We start from the raw sequence: 19584 nt of genomic DNA, 5'->3' as shown, positions 1-19584 counted from the left end.
TCCATTTTAATAAACCATATGTTTACTTACAAGTACATTTCTAGGTCTTATTATATCTCTATGTTGTTCAGATTTGAGGGTTTCCCACTCTGCACAAACAGAATCCAGTTTCCTACTGAGACCACTAAAGAATATTTAAGATGTAATTTTCTAAGGTTGTTACAAGTCTTTTAATTCTCTACAGTTGCAACATGGAATATTAATTTGCAGTGAATTCTGGGTGATCCTAGCTGAATAAGAAATGTTCTAGGAGCTGGTAGCCTAGTAGGCTGATCAAAGCCAGATTCAACATTTCTAGCTGAATGTCTTAATAAAAGGAAACTCTCATGCAAGCACTGAACAGATTTTATTCTACGTAAGTCACAAAATCAGCTCAGGTGTGTGTTGTGGTTTGAATGAGAAATGTCCTCCAGAGACTCATATATTTGAACCCATGTTCTCCCGTCAGTGCTGCTTTCCCGTCAGAAAGCGTATGGCAGAGCCTCCCTGCAGGAAGTAAATCGCTAGGGATGGGCTTTGAGGTTAGCCTTGCTCCAACTCCATTGCTTGCTCTCGCCTTCCTGCTCCTGCCAGCCTGGCATGCCATTCCTATTCCCCACTGTTATGGACTCCAGCCCCCTAAAGCCCTGAGCCAAAACAAACTGTTTCTCCCTTAAGTATCTTAGTAACTCATGCAGTGTCTTTTGGGGTAGTGATGCTGGCTGGGTGAGCAATGTGTAGGATCTCTCTGTTGCTTTTACAATTTTTCTGGAAATCTAAAATTATTTCAAAATAGTTGTATACTGAAAGCTGGAGAGAGCCAGGGAGCGCTAGTTTCTTCAAGTGTGGAGGAGAAAGGATAGTGGCTGCCTGTCCTCACTGGTGTGGTGGGAGGACAGCGTAAGGCTGCTGCCCCATGCCATGCTGCCTCTCATTTGACTTCACCCGTTTTCCCACCTCTGATCTCCTTTTCCTCTTCCTGCCAACGTTGTTCTTGCTTCTTCAAAGTTTTTGTGGTTACTTTATTTAAGGTGAAATGGTGCCTCACTGTTGCCAAGCTACTAAAACAATCCCCCTTTCTTCATTTCTCTTTGTAATCCAGTCTACACCCTCTGGGCATGCCGTGGTTAAGCCTTCTTACCTAAGAGTTGGGCCTAATGGCCACTGACATTTAATCAAATAACAGTTATAATACATTTACTCATAAGTAAAAGTTGAATAAAATTTGGGCACTGACATCTAAGAGAATGGGGATTTCATCATCAAATATCTTAACAGAACCCATTTTGTTAAGTAGCCATAATTATAGGTTTTGCATTTGTGACTCCAGAGGATTTTGCCGTTCTGAATTCTTTGAAGCCTCAGAGGCGATCATGGTGCTCTGGCTTTGGACATACCTAGAATGGATCTAAAGGCAGCCAGGGCTTTCCTGAGAGCATCAGTCCCTGAAGGCTTTACACTCCAGTCGTCCAAGCATGACTCCTGCATTCTGAAAGCTGCCCTGAGATCTGAGGGTGTAGCTTCTTTGGTAATTTTCTTGCCTTGCAAGCAGAAGAACCTAAGTTTGATCCTAGAGCCCACATGAAAAGACAGGTGCTCTGTGCTGAGAGAGCAGAGACAGGTGGATGCCTGGGGCCTCTGCCAGCCAGCCTAGCCTGCTTGCTGAGTCCCTGGCCGGTGAGAGACCTTGTCTCAAAAAAGAAGAGGAAAGAAAATGGTAGTTGTTGCTCGAGGAAGAACACCAAAAGTTTCCTTGAACCTGTGCACATACATGTACATTTATGTGCACATACAGGAACAAACACACCAGTGTTTTAAGGTGTATGAGTAGATTTTTAAGATAAATATTTAAATAGTATTCTAAATACCAGTTTTCTGATCATGTGAACGTTTCTGCTTTTCCTGTTAAGTATTTTGGCATTTTTCTTTATTTCTTTTGACACAGAAGTGCTTTTGATCATGTGCTTACTGCTGTGTTCCCCCAGTAGTCACGGTCATGTCTGCTGAAAACCGTCATTTTCTCCTTGTTTCTGTGACTAAGCCTTGACATATCAGAAAAGTCAGCTTCTCCCCTTTTGTTCCTGCTAACTCGTGCCCACTGCCAGCTCGGCCTCATGTGCCTCTGATGAGCCCGCCGATGAGCCTCTGAGTCACGGCGACAGCTCAGCTGATTGCGAGCAGAGAGAGGTTAGCTCAGAATGGCCTTGAGTGTCCCTGTGGGGGAGAGGCATTGAACTTGGTTTGATTTCCTTCTTCTCTCAAGTGCTATCAGCCCTTAAGGCCTCTTTACCCTCCCTGACCCATTGCCTAGACAGCTGCTGGCTTCATCTCGTTAGCAGCATATAACGTAACAGACTTGTTAGTCTTCTGTTTATAGTTGAACTTTTAGGGAAGAAGGGATGGAAGCTGTTTTGTTTTCTGCATTTGGGGGTTTGTTTTGGTTTTTGTTGTTGTTAAATCTGTTGTGTTATGTTTGTGTTTTGTTTTGTGTTTCTACAGTCTTTCTGCTTCAGCATCCTGAATGCTAGAATTATAGGCATGTGCCATCGTGCCCGGACTTCTTTTGGGCTGTTTAAAGCATGTTTAACAGATTTTCTGTTCAGTGGTCAGATAGCCCCATTTTTCAGGTTATCCATGAGGCTAGTGATGAGAAGCACACTGGACTGACGTGTGCCTTCTTCTTCAGAGGGCTGGAACAGTGCTGGTCTTTCAGACTCCGATGGGAAGGCCCAGCTCAACTGAGTGTGCACATTGTTCTGCTTGAGAGTTTGGTCTTGGTCAGCCCGGGGTAGAAAGAGTTAGCCTTACAACGCACAGTTAGAAGGGCCCGAGTCAGGCTCCATGCGACACTCGGCATGCATACCATCCAGGCAGCAAGCCTTTGTTTTACCTACAAAGACCAAAACACTAATGATATCCTGTTCATGTTTGCCTTCCGAGAATTGGCCATGACAGCCCATCTGGACAGTCTGTAAACCTCTGAGAACCTTCAGGAATGTTACCAGAAAAGACCTCCAATAACTGAGCCCGGATTTATACTTCTTGATACACACACCCCTCCTGAAAAAAGAAAAAATACAAATTGATGTTACAGTGTCCTCATTCAGAAAAGGGACCACTCTCCTGTTAATTCTTTATAAAGAGCTGGCTTGGACAGACATTTGCATGAGCTTTCCATTCTCAGCCTGGCTATTCCAAACCATGTTACAACTTCAGGAGCTGTAATAAAATTGACGCTAACACTGAATGTGGCTCAATAACAGAGTATGGGTGACGAGTTGTGCTTAGTTTTAATAATAGCCTTTCACTAAGGAGGACATTTTGTCCCAGGAAAGAAATACCGTATGTGTATCTAATTTTTTCTACTACTAGCCTAATAAACTCAAATGAAAAACCTTAGACATTTTAAATATATCCCTTTGATTTTTATGACTGTGTTTTTCATTGTATAACCAATTTATGCCCATTCTTTGTAGCTTAAAATACATAGAAAAGATAAAAATTCCTTTAGTCATGTAAATTAGTATTTTTCAATCCATAGGTATAGACCAAACGAAGAAAGAGAAAATCTAACTGAAGCAAAATGACAAATACCCTCTATTGTGTATTTCTCACCCAGTGGTGCTTTGTATTCAGTCCCTCATTTGCTTTCACTACAGAATTCTGTCTAGAGCTCCTGGATGCAGCTGTTGCTTCAGGAAACTTCATATGATGCTCTAATTCTTTCTTAATGCCTTTGACACATAAAACTGCTATATTATAAAAGCCATTCTGGGTGAACAAATTAATACCACTAGAAACCAGTGCTTTTTTTTTGTTTGTTTGTTTGTTTTAATGGCCATGAAATAGAAAATACACTGTAACTTTTATTATTCTATGAAAACTGTGAGTCAAAATAGAGTCAACTTTTGCTTTCAGGACAATATCTCTCAAAGTGTGAATTGCTTCCCTATGTGTTACACTGGTGTGTGCCTGTGTGTCTGCCTATGTTTGTCTCTCTCTCTCTGTCTCTCTCTCTCTCTCTCTCTCTCTCTCTCTCTCTCTCTTCCTCCTCTCTCTCTCTCTCTGTGTGTGTGTGTGTGTGTGTGTGTGTGTGTGTGTGTACACAGGTGTACATTTTGTGACTTCTGTAAGTCCAGCAAAATTACCTCAAAAAGAAAGATTTCCTTCCAAAAATCTTGTTTATATTTATTTTATCTACCCATCTATTTATTTATTTTTGATTACAGATATTCCAGGCTAGCCTTGTCTGTATCTAAGACACTAATTTAAAATAATGTAAACAAACAAACAAAACCCAAACACCTTTTTCTTTTTTTTTTTTTTTTAAGATTTTATTTATTTATCATAGAAACACACAGTGTTTTGCCTGCATGTATACCTGCCCACCAGAAGAGGGCACCAGATCTCATTACAGATGGTTGTGACCCACCTTGCGGGTGCTGGGAATTGAACTCAGGACATTCGGAAGAACAGCCAGTGCTCTTAACCTCTGAGCCATCTCTCCAGCTCCCAAATACCTTTTTCTGGTTGTAAGTCAAGAAGTGTGTACTTCGGTGGGTGGCCCAGGGACAGATCAGGTTTGTATTGGGGAGGGGTGGTGGGCTGGTATTTGTCCTTGAATTTGATGTATCGTCAGCCCAGGCACTTATTTTAGCTTAAGAGGCAGAGCTGTGAACCAAGTATGTGAGTGAAGGAAGGTCTGCTCCCGGGTAGTCTATACTCCAGGGCCTTTTCTTTGTGTTTTTACATAAAGTACTTATCGTCAGCATAGATTGTGGGAGGAAAGACCCACGGTGGAACCAGCAACCTATTGCAAAAAGATGAGTGTTCAGTGAAGTGAAAAATAAGAAGAACTCTTGCCAGGTGTTTTGAGGGAGACTCGCTTGACATGGTAGGGAACCTATTCATTGACTTAGTGAGTGTGTGTGTGTGTGTGTGTGTGTGTCCCGCGTGTCCGCGCGTGTACATGTGCACACACTAGGCTTCTGTGGTTTCTTTGCAGCTACTAGATAGGCATGCCTGCCTGTCAGACGGTACCTTCCAAGCTGATGTCAGGGACCTTCTTCATTATCCGGCGTGCTCTACTTCTATCTCTTTCTGCGAATGTAGCACATCACAGCTGTCCCGTCATTCACGTGTCAGCGTGCTGATGCTGCCACAGCCGCTCCTGTTGGGATTTTCAAGCTTGTTGTCTGGTTCTGATCCAGTGTCGGGAGAGTAACATGAGCACGGCACCTCACCGTTCAGAAGGGGCTTCGCTTTTTTGTGAGGCTTCTAAAAGTAATCAAAGTAAGAGCTTTTTCCTTAAGAGAACGATGCCCCATTTCCTGTAAGGGAGGTTGGGTAGGTTTTTGGTTGCTTTCTTGAGTGATAGATGTTTATTTTTCAATGGGAGTTGGTTATAAGTTATTATTGGTCTTATTTAGAGAGAAAACAAGGTTGGACTCAGGGATGTCTCTCTTTTCCTTTGTCTTTCATTCTCAGGTTTGGAGATAGGGCCTGAAAAGAAAGAAGTGAGTATATAGAAATATAGGGAAGATAGGACAAAAAAGATAGGTTAGTGAATCTACTCCTCAACTCGCAAGGCTATTTTTAGTTCACTGGTATATAACTTTGTATATAGATGCAAAATAAGTTTAATTTTAGATACAGTGGTATAGAATTCAAATTTAAGATTATTCTTTATACATTATATATATATATATTTCTACTCTAATATGCAGTATTGTACCCATATAACTCAATTATAATACAAGATTCACTTCCAACACTTTGAAAGTGCTATTGCAGGCTGTTTAGGATAAATAAGTTATACAAGTTAATTGTCAGTACATCAAATCATGGTCATATCAATTTCTAGTCTATTTTTATCATAAGAATATATATCCTAGATACAACAGATAGACATGACTCTATAGAAAGGCAAGGTAAAATATATAAGGTCTTTTAAAACCTCAGAGACCTACAGAATATGGCATTTTAAAATGTTTTTATTAATTTAAAAATTCATTGACAATGAGACAGGTTAATTCCTGGCAACACCCAGCCTACCTCAAAGATGATGAGCATCAAAGAACCTCCTTATAGAGATGGCTTCAAATGTGGCAAACAAGCCACTGGGCAAAATGTCCTCATTTCTACCACAGACAGAATTCTGACTAAAAATGGGCATGTTTGGATGCAGGCAGACTTGATGGCCAAACTCTGCCAAGACAGGGTAAGCAAGTCCTCAATAGTTCCTGCTTCACAAGTATGTCTGCCAGATATAATGGGCCAGAGGCTACAGATGATGTTCCAGTGTCATAGAGAGTTTTGAGTGACTGTTCAGGCAGCAAACTGTCTCTATCATCTCATTTTGGAAGCTGTTAACCTGCACTTCCTGTCTACTCAGGTAATTAATGTTATTCCTTCTCAAGTCTCTGATGAGGTTGAAGACCAGATAATTTATTTTTACAATTCAGCTTTATTGTTTAGGGATTAAGATGTTTTTGGGTCTAGATAGATGTTTTAAGTTGATACTGATGAGATATAATCGATATTGATTTACATTCAGAATATTAGACTCACCAAGAAAGGAAACATGTTTTCTTAAAGGCTGCAAAATACAAATAGCCAAAACATTATGAATGTAACATTTATATGATTCCTGATTGTTTTGTGGTTCTTGCGGTAGGCAGTTTATCATATATGTGTGTAATAATATAAATGTATATGTAAAAAATAAAAAAATATTTAATAAAAAATAAAAATATATTAAAATAAATAATAAATTTAAAAAGCATCCTATCTTATCCTCTTCCCAGGTAGTGACTATGTGAAAAATATGAATTTTTATTACTATGATATAGAAGTGATAGATTTGCTTTTGATCAAAGAATGAGGAGTTCCACAAAGGATATACTTTCAAAATAAAAAAGATGATTATCAAAAAAAAATTTTTTAACACATGTTTTTGCGGTAGAAGTGAGAGCAGATAAGCTTTTATTTGGGTTTGAAAGTTACGTTCTGTGATTCTGAGTTACTCGTGTGTGTTGAGAAGCTTCCAGAAGATAGGCCAACACATAGCTTCTGTAACCTTTGAGCACACTTCAGTGAAAGCGTGTGGAGAATGTGACCAGAGTTGCATGCTGCCTAAGTCACCCGATGCTGAAGGCCGCAGCAAGCAGTGACTGTTGCTGCTGAAAGTGCCTTCCAAAGACACAGACAACTTGGCAACTTTACCAAAAACTCAAATTAGAGTCTGTTGTGTTCCAGATACTGAAAAAAAATAAAACAAAACAAACAAATAACTTCTGCAAAGTACTGATTAGATGCACATATTTCCTTTCCTGTTTTCTTGAGGTGGGATCTAGACAGTGACTGCGTCTGGGATGGGAATCTGCCTTCACAGCCCGTTATACAATACCCAGGGCAGGCTGTGACTTCTTGGTAGTGAGGTAGCCTCTCATAACATAACCTTTACCTCTTGCCTTAAAAACACAAAGCCTATCCTGGTTAGATGTTAGAATGCTGCCATATTTTTAGAAGTCTCTAATATAACAACTTCAAAGGCAGTGCTTTCCAAATAGGCTCTTGTGTTGTTGTATAGTAAGGCTAGCAAGTCTTAATTGGAGAAAAAGTGAGTGTGCTGTGTATTTTTCTGAACGTAGGAGATCAATGCTGTTGATACCCAAGAAAACCAAGCCATGTGTGGACCTGGCCTTGCGGATACAGAGCTTGAGTCATCTGCAAATGACCTTGTGCTCATGTGACTCTCTGAGCTCAATAGGGCATTGTGTACTGAGAGAATGCCATGAGGATAACGGCTGATCTGAACCCGTAATCGTTTCATCCATACTCAATGAAGTTTTGGTTGGGTTGCCTTGGCTTGGCTTGGGTTGGCTTGGCTTGGTGAGAAGTGGGTTGCTGCTTGTTTGCTTGCATAGTTTTTGGGGAGAAGATCTTCCTGTACTCAGATTCACCATCCTCCTGCCATAGCCTCACAAGCACTTGGATCCCAGATGTATGTGAGCACATCTGGACAAAACAGGCTTTTTTATTTTTTCCCCAGTTTTGAGACCATATTGAATGATCAGATGAACTTGATAACTTCCCTTTAGAGACATTTTTAAAATTAAGCTCGCAGTTTGACACTTTGCTCAGGAGAAGGTAGGCATGAAAGGAGCATGGCTGCTGCCGTGGCTCTCACAGTGGACACAGGCCACTCTTTCAGGATGACCTGCATCGGCACTTCCCTTCTAGTGCTGTCTCGATTAACTTTAGCTTCTCTGGCTCCGTGTCTTCATTTGTAAGAAGGAACTATCAGATTGTTGGGTTTGTTCTTTTGTTTGAAGGATGGAGTGGAGTTATTTTGTGTTTGTTTTTAACCTCAGAGGTTGTGTTTTGTGTTTTCTGCATAGAGTAGACCAGGCTCCCAGAGAGTTCTTTGTTACCCAGATTAGAAGCGGTCCATCAGTGTACACTGTAGAATGCACTGGCATCTTGAAGGGAGGGAGAGGGGGAAGTGAAATTAGGGCACCACAAAACACAAGAGCAATAACTACTAATATATGAACAGTCTCTTGATTCTTTTAAGCAGAACTTCATTTTAAAGTCTGCTAAGCCTGTCTAGAATTCATATGATTTGCTCATAATTCTTAAAATTCCTGGTCATAGATCATCCCACAAGGACAATGAGTTTAAAATTTTAGTAAAGTCTAGAAAGAGCTTTTGTAATGCAAATATCATGGGCTTCTGGCAAATCACATCGCCTCTAACCTCAGTTTCCTCATCTGTAAAATGAAGAGGCTTGAACAAGTGCTCTTTAACTTGCCAGTAGCTCTAACAAACCATGCCAATAAATATTTTCTGCAATCAGCCAGCCTGCATTTCCTGTTTCCTGTGTGCTAGGCACTGGCTTTCTGTGAGTGCCCTAGGGCCAGCTTCCTGATGCTGCTCAGATCAGGGGCTGCTGCTTACATGCTAAAGGAATTGAAAAGAGTGAAGATGAGCAGCCCAGAAGGACGTCGGGAAGTAAGAGCTGGCTCTAATAACACAGAGCCCTTCCCTTGACTGTGAGGGCCTTTAAAATGGCCTCCAATGACAGGCTTTGCAAGGACAAAGTCTCCCAACTGTCACACACTACATTTAGTTAAAGCTGGCCACTCTGGCAACCTTAATCTCTTAGGATAAGTTCTCCTCACTTTAAGAGGCTAGAATTCCTAATTGCAGACACACCGACTATCTCAGCATGTACACTGAAGCTAAATCTTGAATGTGGGCATGGAGATAAGTATCGGGTAGAAGGAAAGTATTAGGAATGCCTTTAGCAGTGCTGTGTCTGTGTCTAAGTGCTTTCTGTCTAGTCCTGTATTGGAGGGTGTGCTGCCTGGTTCCAGGCTGGCAAAGTAGATAGTGTGGGGTCATAGCTATGGAGAGCTGGTTACATTTCCTACCCACTGATTAAAGGGTGGCATTTGTTCATTGACAATGTTCACTGCCTATATGCTATATGTCAGGTATCTTTCTAGGACCTAGAAATTCAAACCTGAGAGGTTCTCACTATAATACTACACACACACACACACACACACACACACACACACACACTGAGATGTTCTCACTATAATCACACACAAAGACACACATACACACACCTACATAAATACATAAGAATCAGTGTAAGGATTTTTTTTTAAACACATCAGTAACCCACTCGCTTTGTTCAGAGCACACATAAACACTTGTTTTCCTTTTATTTTCCATCAGCAAACAGTTTTTTGAGTAATATCACAATAAAATAAGGGACCAGTGGCTAGGAAGATGGCTCATTTGATAAATTACTGTCGTGCAAGTCTAAGGACCTACATTCGAGTCCCCAACATCAAGGTAAAAAGCTGAGCCTAGTGGTGTGTGCCAGTAATCCCAAGAAGGGCAGGATGGGAGGTAGCAACAGGCAAGTTCCTGGGCCGGCCAGCCTAAGTGTGTAGGGAAGTTCTGGGGGATAGTGTCCCAAACTAAAGATGGGAGATGCCTGAGGACCAATACCCAGGGTTATTAGCTGACCACTACGGACATGCCATACATGTACCAGCACACAGCCATATACACACACTACACATGAATAGATAAAGAGATATGAGAGACTAAATCGCTTGTAGGCATATGCAGGTGTGTGTATGTGTGTGTGTGTGTGTGTGTGTGTGTGTGTGTGTGTGTGTGTGTGTGTGTACACATACGTGTCACCTCTGTAAAATACTTGCTGGCGTATACTCAGAAGTGATGCTTGAGCCAGGCAGGCAAATAATAAAGAAAAATCTGAATTTGTGTTCACATGTTTGTGAGGATATATTGTTGGAGAGAAAGGAAGAAGTGGGGGTATCACAAAGAGCAGTGTTCTTAAGGAAGCCCACCTACTAAGTGGTCACTTTTCCCTCGCCCCCACCTCATCTGTCTTTTCTGCCCTGAGCAGCACATCAGCTAATTAACCTGTGAATTGACTGTTAACACAAATCAGACAAGAAAGAAAAATAATGTGGCCATTGAGTGCGCCCACAGCTGTGAGAAAGAACATTTGCAGAAAGTCCTTCCACTGCAGAAAAAAATGAAACTCTCAGGGCATTTTTTCCCCTTTACTGGTCAGAATCCCCTTCCAAGAAGCACCAGGCTGTCTCATCTCAATCTGCTTCCCTTACCAAGGAAGTGGAAGCGGCCATAGCCTTTGCCACCAAACCATGGGTGAAGTATAATTATGCTACCTCTGTGAGACAGTGGAGGAGTAGGCATCTGCTGGACTAAATCAAAAGGCCACGAGTACAGCTAGCGCAGGCTCTGCATCGTCCCTGGACTCAGATTAAAGCAGCTGTGTTCTGTTTACCTTTCTCCTTGTTTTCTTTGTAAATGAGAAGATTGACTTTGCTAACCCTGGCACTGTGTTCTGAGGGGAATGTATGGATTTCAGGCATTGACTCCCGTTGTAACATTGCCTCCTCACAACTGTAAATCAGATGGGCAATTGCAGTTAATAATGGTTTTGATGTCTGTTTTATCCTCCCTGCAGTGTTAGCTTTGGTTTTAAAAATAGAAAGCATTAGATGTATATTGGCTAAGTAAGCAAGTCCTTGAGTTTTATCGTCAATAACAACAGAGCAGAAAGTATTATAAGCTTTTTTTCCCAACAGAAATAAACTTTGCAACTGCTATTTTTTTTTTTTTAATTTTGTGTTTTGATTTCAATTATGTGTGTGTGAGCATAAGTGTAGAGCCAGTGGAGACCAGAAGAGGGCCTTGGACCCTTTAGTGCTTAGCGCTGGCGTTACAGGTGGCTGTGGTCCACCAGATCACATCGTGGCCGGGAACCAGCTTCAGGTCCTCTGGGCGAGCAGCACGCTCTCTCACTCTGAGTCATGGCTCCAGCCGCAGCACGCATCTGAGTGCCGTGGTTCCGCAGCGTGCTGCACGGCTGTCACCATAACTTGACTGCTTTCTTAGATCCAGGCCTGGAAAGTGGTACAAGAAGCCTAAGTTTCTCTTCTGGAAATGTATGTCAAGACTCTATTTCTTATTATTGTTACCATTGCTTTTGTGTGTCCATCAGAGAGCAGAAAGACAGACTCGAACGATGGATTCAGCTCAGTACGCGGAGTTCTGTGAAAGCCGGCAGCTGAGTTTCTGTAAGTATATGTTTGACTTCACTAGCACACGTGTGAGGACATGTTACAGGTGTGCTCGATTGTGACGTGCTCTCTGCTCCTTAGAAACTGATATAGTCCAAGTATGCATCCTTATCATTGTCACAGAGGCAGGGCCTGCACTGGGGGAGCCTGAAGATTTGCTGTTAATAATGATAGGAGATTTGAGAGCATATGCACACACAGTCAGCCATGGAGGCCTTCTCACGGCCCTTAGTCATCGCAGTGGCTTTTTTCTGGCTATTCTTACTCAGTTTTTCATTTCTTTGTCATGTTCACTGAAGTGCAGTATTGCTGACTGTACTTGGCCCCCAGTGAACATTAATAGTAATGACATTTAAAAGCTCCCAATATTAGTTAAAAGCCTGAAATTCCTCTTTATGCACACTCATGTTACCACAAAGTCACATCTCAGTCGTGTGTGTCGTTCTGTCTTTAGCCTCCTACTGCGGCACGTGCTAAGTGCTAGTCAGAGTCCTGAGTCAGTGTTTTTGCCACAGGAGTGACCTCACAGTGAAATCAGGGTCTTCCCGTCACTTAACAGCAGCCACTGAAAAGAGCTAAGACCCTAACAGTGGGTGGGACTGTGCCTCAGCCCAGCGATGACTAAGCCTCTTGGGGTAAAGGTCAAAGAGAAAGTGCAATGAAAGTCCATTTAAAAATATGACAAAGTCGCACATGACCCTGATCTGAGGAGTTAGAGACACAATGATGTCTTTAAATGAGAAGCAATAGTGTGGTCCCAATAACCATGTATTTGATTTGGGAAAAGAAAATGAGAACAGCATTTTAGATCACGAAGTGCCGATAAATGACACATTTCAAACAGCGCTGCCCCGTGCAAACATCAGTAAAATAAGAAAACATGTTTTGGAAGATTTTTTCCTAACAAAATATATTTTCCAATCTGACTAACAATTTGGCATCAGACATCTGTGAAGCATTAAGTAAATGACACTTCAGATCATGGCAATTTCAGCAAATGAGAGGGTTTTGTATGGTAATTTTGGGGTTTAAATACGGCATTCAAGTATTTTATAAGCATAAATCTCCAGCTCATAAAGTAGCATTTAGTGCAGCTGAACTATTTTTTAAATCATATTTTAAACTGGATTCACAAGAAGAAATGGAAGTGCCATTGCACACTGAAACTGGTGGCCCTAGTCCAGTGATGTGCCTTTCATTTGAGCACTGGGTTTTGATATTTCTTTTCTGTTGTGTTAAACACACACACACACAACACTATAGTAGATGAAACCTAATACTTTCTCCTTCTCATACAATTACAGAATAAATAGCATATTGTGCATAATTTTCTTTTCTGTGGGCAGAAGGGATTGTGTTGTTAAGAATATTTGCTCCTATAGTATCTGTGGGAGCTTCATTATGAAACCTGGCTGGGAGAAACTGTTTTCTATGACAGAAAGCACCCCTGTGGGGGCAGGGTATGTGGCTCTTTGCAGTCTTCTCCTCCTGATGAATTCCTGGGACACAGGAACTGTGACCTGCCGCATGCCTTCTTAGGTGTCTGTTCAGGTCAGTCACCGAGATCACTGGTGGTATGCACACTGGGTGACCTCCACATGCATGCTGTGGCACATGTGCATATAACTCCAAAACCAAACACAAGCAGTCAGGTGCTAAAAATTGTAAAGATTACGCTCTAGCATTTCACCAAAATATATATTTTAATAATTTATCAATTTGTGATAGAAATAGATATGGTGATACCAAGTATGTTATTTTCTGGGAAAAGAGTGCGTGCTTACATCTTTGCATCCTGAATGCTTACACCCTTACAAAGACACTGCTAATTTTCCCACTCATGGGAGGCAATATGGCTGAAAACTACTAATGATCCTTTTTATTTTTTATTTTTTTAACCTTAAAATAAGCTGTTGAATGCAATCACTGTGTGCCTCTGTGTTGCTAATGCTCTGTCAGAGGGAAATGGGGGGATAAGGTCCATTGTATTGGGCTTGCCAAACTGCTGCCTCTTTACTTGGATTTGAGAGGTATTCCACAGATGTTGGCCAAGTGTTTGTGAGCAGTCCCAGCTTGCTAGCTAGATGGAATGTTGCATGTCAGAGGATCTGAAGGCTGGTTACTTTAGAGAGATATCTTTAAGGGGATTATCATAATTCTGCCACGTTTGACAGCTTGGGACATGTGCTTCAATAGCGGGGCTCCGTGACCTGTGATTTATTTAGAAGACTCCTCTCCTATATGTGGAACACATGAGAATCCTGACTGGAACAGATCCCATGCTCTGTCCTGGGGGGCCTTTCACAGACCAATACGGCCAGATTATTCAGGATAACCAGTGCTTTCCCTTAGGATTCCCTTTCAGACCTGGTGAGGTCTATGCTGTCCATCCTCTTCCCTCAAAATCACTAGTTAAGTTAGTAATGTCCGAGCAAGGCTCTGTGCCAGGTTAGACCCTGCTTAGGTCTAGGGCAGTTACAGGTATTTAATCTGATGTCTGTGTGCTGCTTGGTTTCCATATCTGCACAATACAATTAGGTATCCAGGGACTTGAGGCATGTTCTCTGCCAACAAAGAACTTACACTACAGTCTGAGAAGCCTATGCATACATGAAATGCATGTGGTCATTTCCACAGATGGTGTAAGTAGTGCCCCCATGGCCTGGATGGTCAGGATTGGTGTGAATGAAGAAGGGCGGGGCGGGGGGGGAACAGATTGGAGCACAAGGGTAGACTCGAGGCCAGCTCACAGTTTCCAGGCAACAGGGGCAGGTTGCAGCAAGTTTGGTTTGGAGAGTCAGGCCTAAGAATTTGGACATCTCCATAGTCATCAAAGATATAAGCACAGGCTATCTCAGGCTGGCAATGGTTTGCTTAAACCTCAGTTCACAATTTTGAGCCTGTTTTACTAGTAGTCACATTTTGAGATGAGTTGGAAATGCAGTTTCTTCATCACAATAGAGAGATATAAAGGTGAGAGGGTGTCGTGTACTGTGTCATCCATCGTAGGGAGGTAAAAGATGCGCGTGCATGGGGCCTTGTGGAAAACAACCATTGTACTGACTGCTTCATAGCCAAGCTTTCCAACTTGGATTTCATAGGACTAAAAACATTTAGATGTTAAGAGAGCTTGCCAAACATTGCTTCTGTGTAATTTTCAGGAGAAAGATTTCCAATTTCTGACAGTCACGTTAAGGCTGAAACACATTAAAAACTAAAACCTTCCACTTTCTTTTTATCTAACAGCCAAAAAAGCTTCCAAATTTCGAGACTGGCTGGACTGTGGCAGCATGGAGATAAAGCCCAACGTTATAGCTATGGAAATCCTGGCGTATTTGGCGTATGAAACAGTGGCCCAGGTAAGAGTCTAAGCTGTCAATCTGGCTGCGCCTGCTGATCACTCCCCTCTGGTCCATGGACCTGGCTTCTCGAATTGGCATGAGGAAAGTGTACATTTTCTTCTGAGATACATCATATTCTAGGATTTAGTTCAGTTATGTTCCTGTGCATTACTAGCTCTCAGGCCTATACGGTTCTGTTTTGTTTTGTTATTTGGGTGTGGAGAGGCTTACATGCCCACCCCTACCTGAGGAGTTATTGACAGTTGATAGGGAGGGAGGGAGAATCCGTTTCTTTAGGTTATGTTCCCTAGTACATTAGCCGTGGTCCAGTGGGTGGTCCCACTCCCAGGAGTGTACAGTGAGCACAAATTGGAATAGGGCCATTAAGACAAAAAAAAAGAAGAGGAGGAAGAGGGTAGATCTGCGAAAAATTAGAAGAGTTGGGAGTGAATATGAACTAAATACATTGTTTGCATGTATGAAATTCTTGATGAATTAATAAAAGATGTATTTAAAACATCTGTTCCCCCAACTCCATCCTAACTAGATATGGAATGCCCACTTTTTCTCAATGTTGAGCTCTTATGGCCTCAACGGACTTGTTTATTTCTGAGCTTTGAAGCAAGTGGCTTTCAACGTCTGAGCCCTTGTGATCACTGGAGAGATGCAGGTACAGGGTCCTGACACTCCAGATGCGCCTCCCTCCAGAGCAACAGGATTAGTCTGTTAGCCCCTTTTGAGGATGGAAGCCCCTAGTCTAACCTGGAATCCCAAAGCTCACAGCACAGAAACCTGCATTTCAAAAGCTACAGTGTTGAAAACAAAATGAATTTGTAAACTGTTCCCTTAGAAAACCGAACTTGTCCTTTCTGACTGAGTATTGGTTCAGTTACCAGTCAGTGAGAGGCTGTGCTCATGCCCAGAATGGATGGCAGACCGTGTTAACATCAAGAACATCCCGGGTGTGCCACTGACTGCACTGGTTTGTTTGATTCTCCATTCACAATTCTGTTCCTCAGTTGGTGGATCTGGCCCTTCTTGTGAGGCAAGATATGGTCTCCAAGGCAGGGGACCCCTTCAGCCATGCCATCTCTGCAGCCTTCATTCAGTATCACAGCTCTGCTGAGGTGAGTATCAGAAAGCCTGACAAGAGCACATCTGCGCTTTTGTCACGGGTTTACACTACTTACACTGTGCATTGTATAGGAATGAGTAGCCTTTACATAGAGAATCGTAATATGTCAGCTCAAATACTATTGAGCATTTACTGTGCCAAGCCCTGAGGATCCACCTGATCATCCCTTTGGTCCCACTGTCTTTCCTAAGCCTTCAGTGACAAGCAGATGGTTGCAGAATGTGTCTTACTTCTCAAATGATGAGAGTTGGGGTGGGGCCATAGATCAATGGTACAATTCTTGCTTAGCCTGCAAAAGAACAAGAGACTCTGGAGAGATCTGGGGGCGACAGGGATTCCTAACATTTATTCCTAACTTTCCATTTCCTTTACCTATTCGTCTCATCAATAATTTATATTGGCACGGCTCCATTGGTCCTCCGTGTGAAGACTGGCGCCTCTTGTCTGATCTGTTTTGTGCCGCTAGGACCTTTGATAGGAACTAGGAAGCCTCACGCATGTAGCTGTGCACCACTTTCAGTTTCTTAAATATTCCCTACTAGCATCATGGGCCTGAGAACCGGAAATGAAGCAAGACGTGCTGAGTACGTTTGCCAGTATTTGCGTTTCTTAATAACAGAAGTAGCAGTTCTGTATCCTTCACGCCAGTGACCAGGGAAGAAAGAAGACAGGTTAGGCTCACACCTGCGTGTATTCACGAAGTTTAGATCAAGTTGGCTGAAATGTATTACCTGAACATGGCAAAGCCCATTTAGTAGCACAGACCTGCTTCCTGTTACTGCATCTGTGGGTGAGGATGGCAGCTCAAATAGTTTCTAAGATGTAATGAGTTGTTTTATGCCAGGGACCCTTTTGAATGTCTGATAAAACCTGTAAATCCCTTTCTGGACACACTCTTTCTTTTAGTGAACTTCTGTGTTGGTCAGAGAGCCCCCTGAAGGCACTCTATTAGTCTAAGGACTTGCCATGGATCCCAAATTATGAATTCTTCACTACAATGCATGGAACATATACTATGATATATACCCACAGAGCATCTTATTAACAAGCCAGAAGTCAACTTCTTTTCATCGCCCTTGGAGAATCATATTGGCTTGAAATCCAAGAAGGGATTGAAATGTTTATGCCCATTAAAAAGGGCATACATCATTATCAGTCACCACGCTTTTAAAAGTCCCTAAAGCTTAGTTAGTTGATTAAACACTCTTTATTTTCTTTATGTTTCAAACCCCAATTATGATGTCAAAGAGCGCCCTTTGCAGTGTCTTTGATGCTTTATGAGTATGCGTGTAGTGTGCTTTCCATTAACATCAGACAAATTTGTTGTAACATTTCTAATTGAGGAAATGTACTGTGAATATAACAACCTAGTTTTCCCTTAGCATTCAAGTGATTGCTTGCAAGTCTCAGAAAACACCCCCAACATCCCCATGCCTCTCTGTTGGTTCTCCAGGGTGGCCAGGCCACCCTGGGCAACTGCTCAACAACCACAGGCACTTTTCCCAGCTAAAGAGCAGTTGAAAAAACTGTCCTGTGTGCACTGGGTTTCCTGGGCTCACTGGGAGGTGGGAGCGTGAGTCTCAGAGAGCATCCTAACAGACTGTCAGTGTCAGCCTCAAGCTTTTCCTGGCCTGGCATCCACCTTCCCTCTCCTGTGACTGGTAGTCAAAGTAGACATTCATAGGGTCTGCCTTCCTTCCTGCCCTTTATTACCTGGTAAAACACAGAGATAATGCCATGCTACGACAGAATCCTCGCCCATCACCATTGCAAATCAGCAGCCAGCGGGAAGGATTGTGCCCAGTAAGGGCCAGCGGGGCACCTGGAGAATGATGGGAGCTGGGTTCAGGGCAATCAACTGATTTGTAAAACAAACAAGCAAATACATGAGCAAGCACAGAAGTCAAGTTAGCATACACAGACTTCCAAGTGAGCAACTGAGAGGATTAAAATAAACATGTGTGCATGCATATTTCAGAATCAAAGTGCTGAGGGTATGTATAGGAACTGGTGAGAAGGGAGAAGGAGGAAGACTATCTTGGGCCTCAGAGGCAGCGAAAGGACAGTTGTACAGGGATGGAAGTGGGGAACTCTGATGAAACTAAAAACTCATGAAAGCGTTAATAGGAAGCTCTATATAAACATTTTTTAAAAATATTTTATTTAATTTTAATGTGCCTTAGTATGAGAGTGTCAGATCTTGGAGTTACAGATAGTTGTGAGCTGCCATGTGAGTGCTGGGAATTGAACCCGGGTCCTTTGGAAGAGCAGGCAGTGCTCTAACCCACTGAGCCATCTCTCCAGCCCCTATAAACATTTTTTTAAAGCCTAGGATTGTACAGACTACTTAGAGTTATCAAAGACCAGTTCAGGGACTCTTGTCTAAGGGACAATAAGTTCAAAGATGCTTTTAGAGGATCTGGACACACAGTGCCCATGTATTGTAATTGGCCACCAGGTTGCTCGGCTTTATCTTATCTAAAGAGGCATCCTCCAAAATCAGCTTTATTCCCTCTTGTGTGTGTCTAGCCTGCTCAAGGAAATACTCTTGAAACCAGTATCTGAATTTCAGCGAGGGATCTGCAGAGCCTAACATCATTTCTTTTACTACATTATAGAGAATGGTTGGTCCATATAGAGTGTGGTTAGTATGGTTACTAGAATGAGGAAAGTGTAGATGGGACATACAGGAAATGGCTATACATGAAATCCATAGAAATATGGGTACCCAACACAGTTAACAGAATTTTTAGAAGCAATGGGGGATTTTTTTTATTTTTGTCTGATTAATGAAATTAAAAATTATCATGACTAGAACTTTAGGAGAAAGGCATACATCTCTATGGAATAGATAAGAATTAAATTTTAAGCTATAAATGGTATTAAATGCAAGAGGCAGTGAAGACTGTCTCCTATTGCTGAGAGGTTCTGGTCGGTTCATCTCAAAGCCATATGTCTTCGTGCAGGGGTCCTGTTTGAAGTCTGGCCCAGACTCTCCAGAGAACACACCACCTCCTACACCAACAGCTCCCTCTTCTGGATCACAACACTCAGGGAGAGCCACATCCGGTTCCCTGGGGAATGGCAGCGCAGGACAAGATTCTTCCAAAACCAAGCAGAGGAAGAGGAAAAAGGTCAATGCTCGCTCTTCTTTCCTTCCCTCCTGTCTTTTCCTTCCTTTCTTTTTTTTGTGATAGAGAATGGAGAGGCTCAGAAATATTTTATAGAAGAATGCGCTGTGGTTTTTGTTTCTCACAGCTCAGAGCTTGAGCAGCAGCCAGCTTATGGGTACCCACAACCAATGACTTCTAGTCAGACCTGAAACAACTTTTGTATGATGTTTACCACTCTGAAGGCAGTGAGACCAATAAATAGGATGAACGAAAGTCTCATGCAACAGCCAGCTTTATTCAGAGCATCAGGCAATTTATACCCAGAGGGTTAAGAGAAGGCTCATAAGTATATGCTCACA

At 42.2% G+C, this 19584-nt stretch overlaps 1 protein-coding gene across 2 annotated transcripts in view; it reads left to right on the top strand.

Moving 5' to 3' along the window:
- Supt3h (SPT3 homolog, SAGA and STAGA complex component) overlaps window positions 1–19584 on the top strand; it is a 328941-nt gene that overhangs the window by 245283 nt on the left and 64074 nt on the right. For both annotated transcript variants that reach the window (XM_051152919.1, XM_051152918.1), the window contains exons 7-10: window positions 11558–11633; window positions 14883–14995; window positions 15997–16104; window positions 19079–19246. In XM_051152919.1, coding sequence (XP_051008876.1) covers window positions 11558–11633; window positions 14883–14995; window positions 15997–16104; window positions 19079–19246 — 465 coding nt within the window. The remainder of the gene's footprint in view (window positions 1–11557; window positions 11634–14882; window positions 14996–15996; window positions 16105–19078; window positions 19247–19584) is intronic.

This window comes from Acomys russatus, chromosome 11 (genome assembly GCF_903995435.1).
Source record: "Acomys russatus chromosome 11, mAcoRus1.1, whole genome shotgun sequence".
NCBI lineage: Eukaryota > Metazoa > Chordata > Mammalia > Rodentia > Muridae > Acomys > Acomys russatus.
Note: the sequence above shows the minus strand (reverse complement) of the source record. Positions and strands in the feature narration are given on the sequence as shown.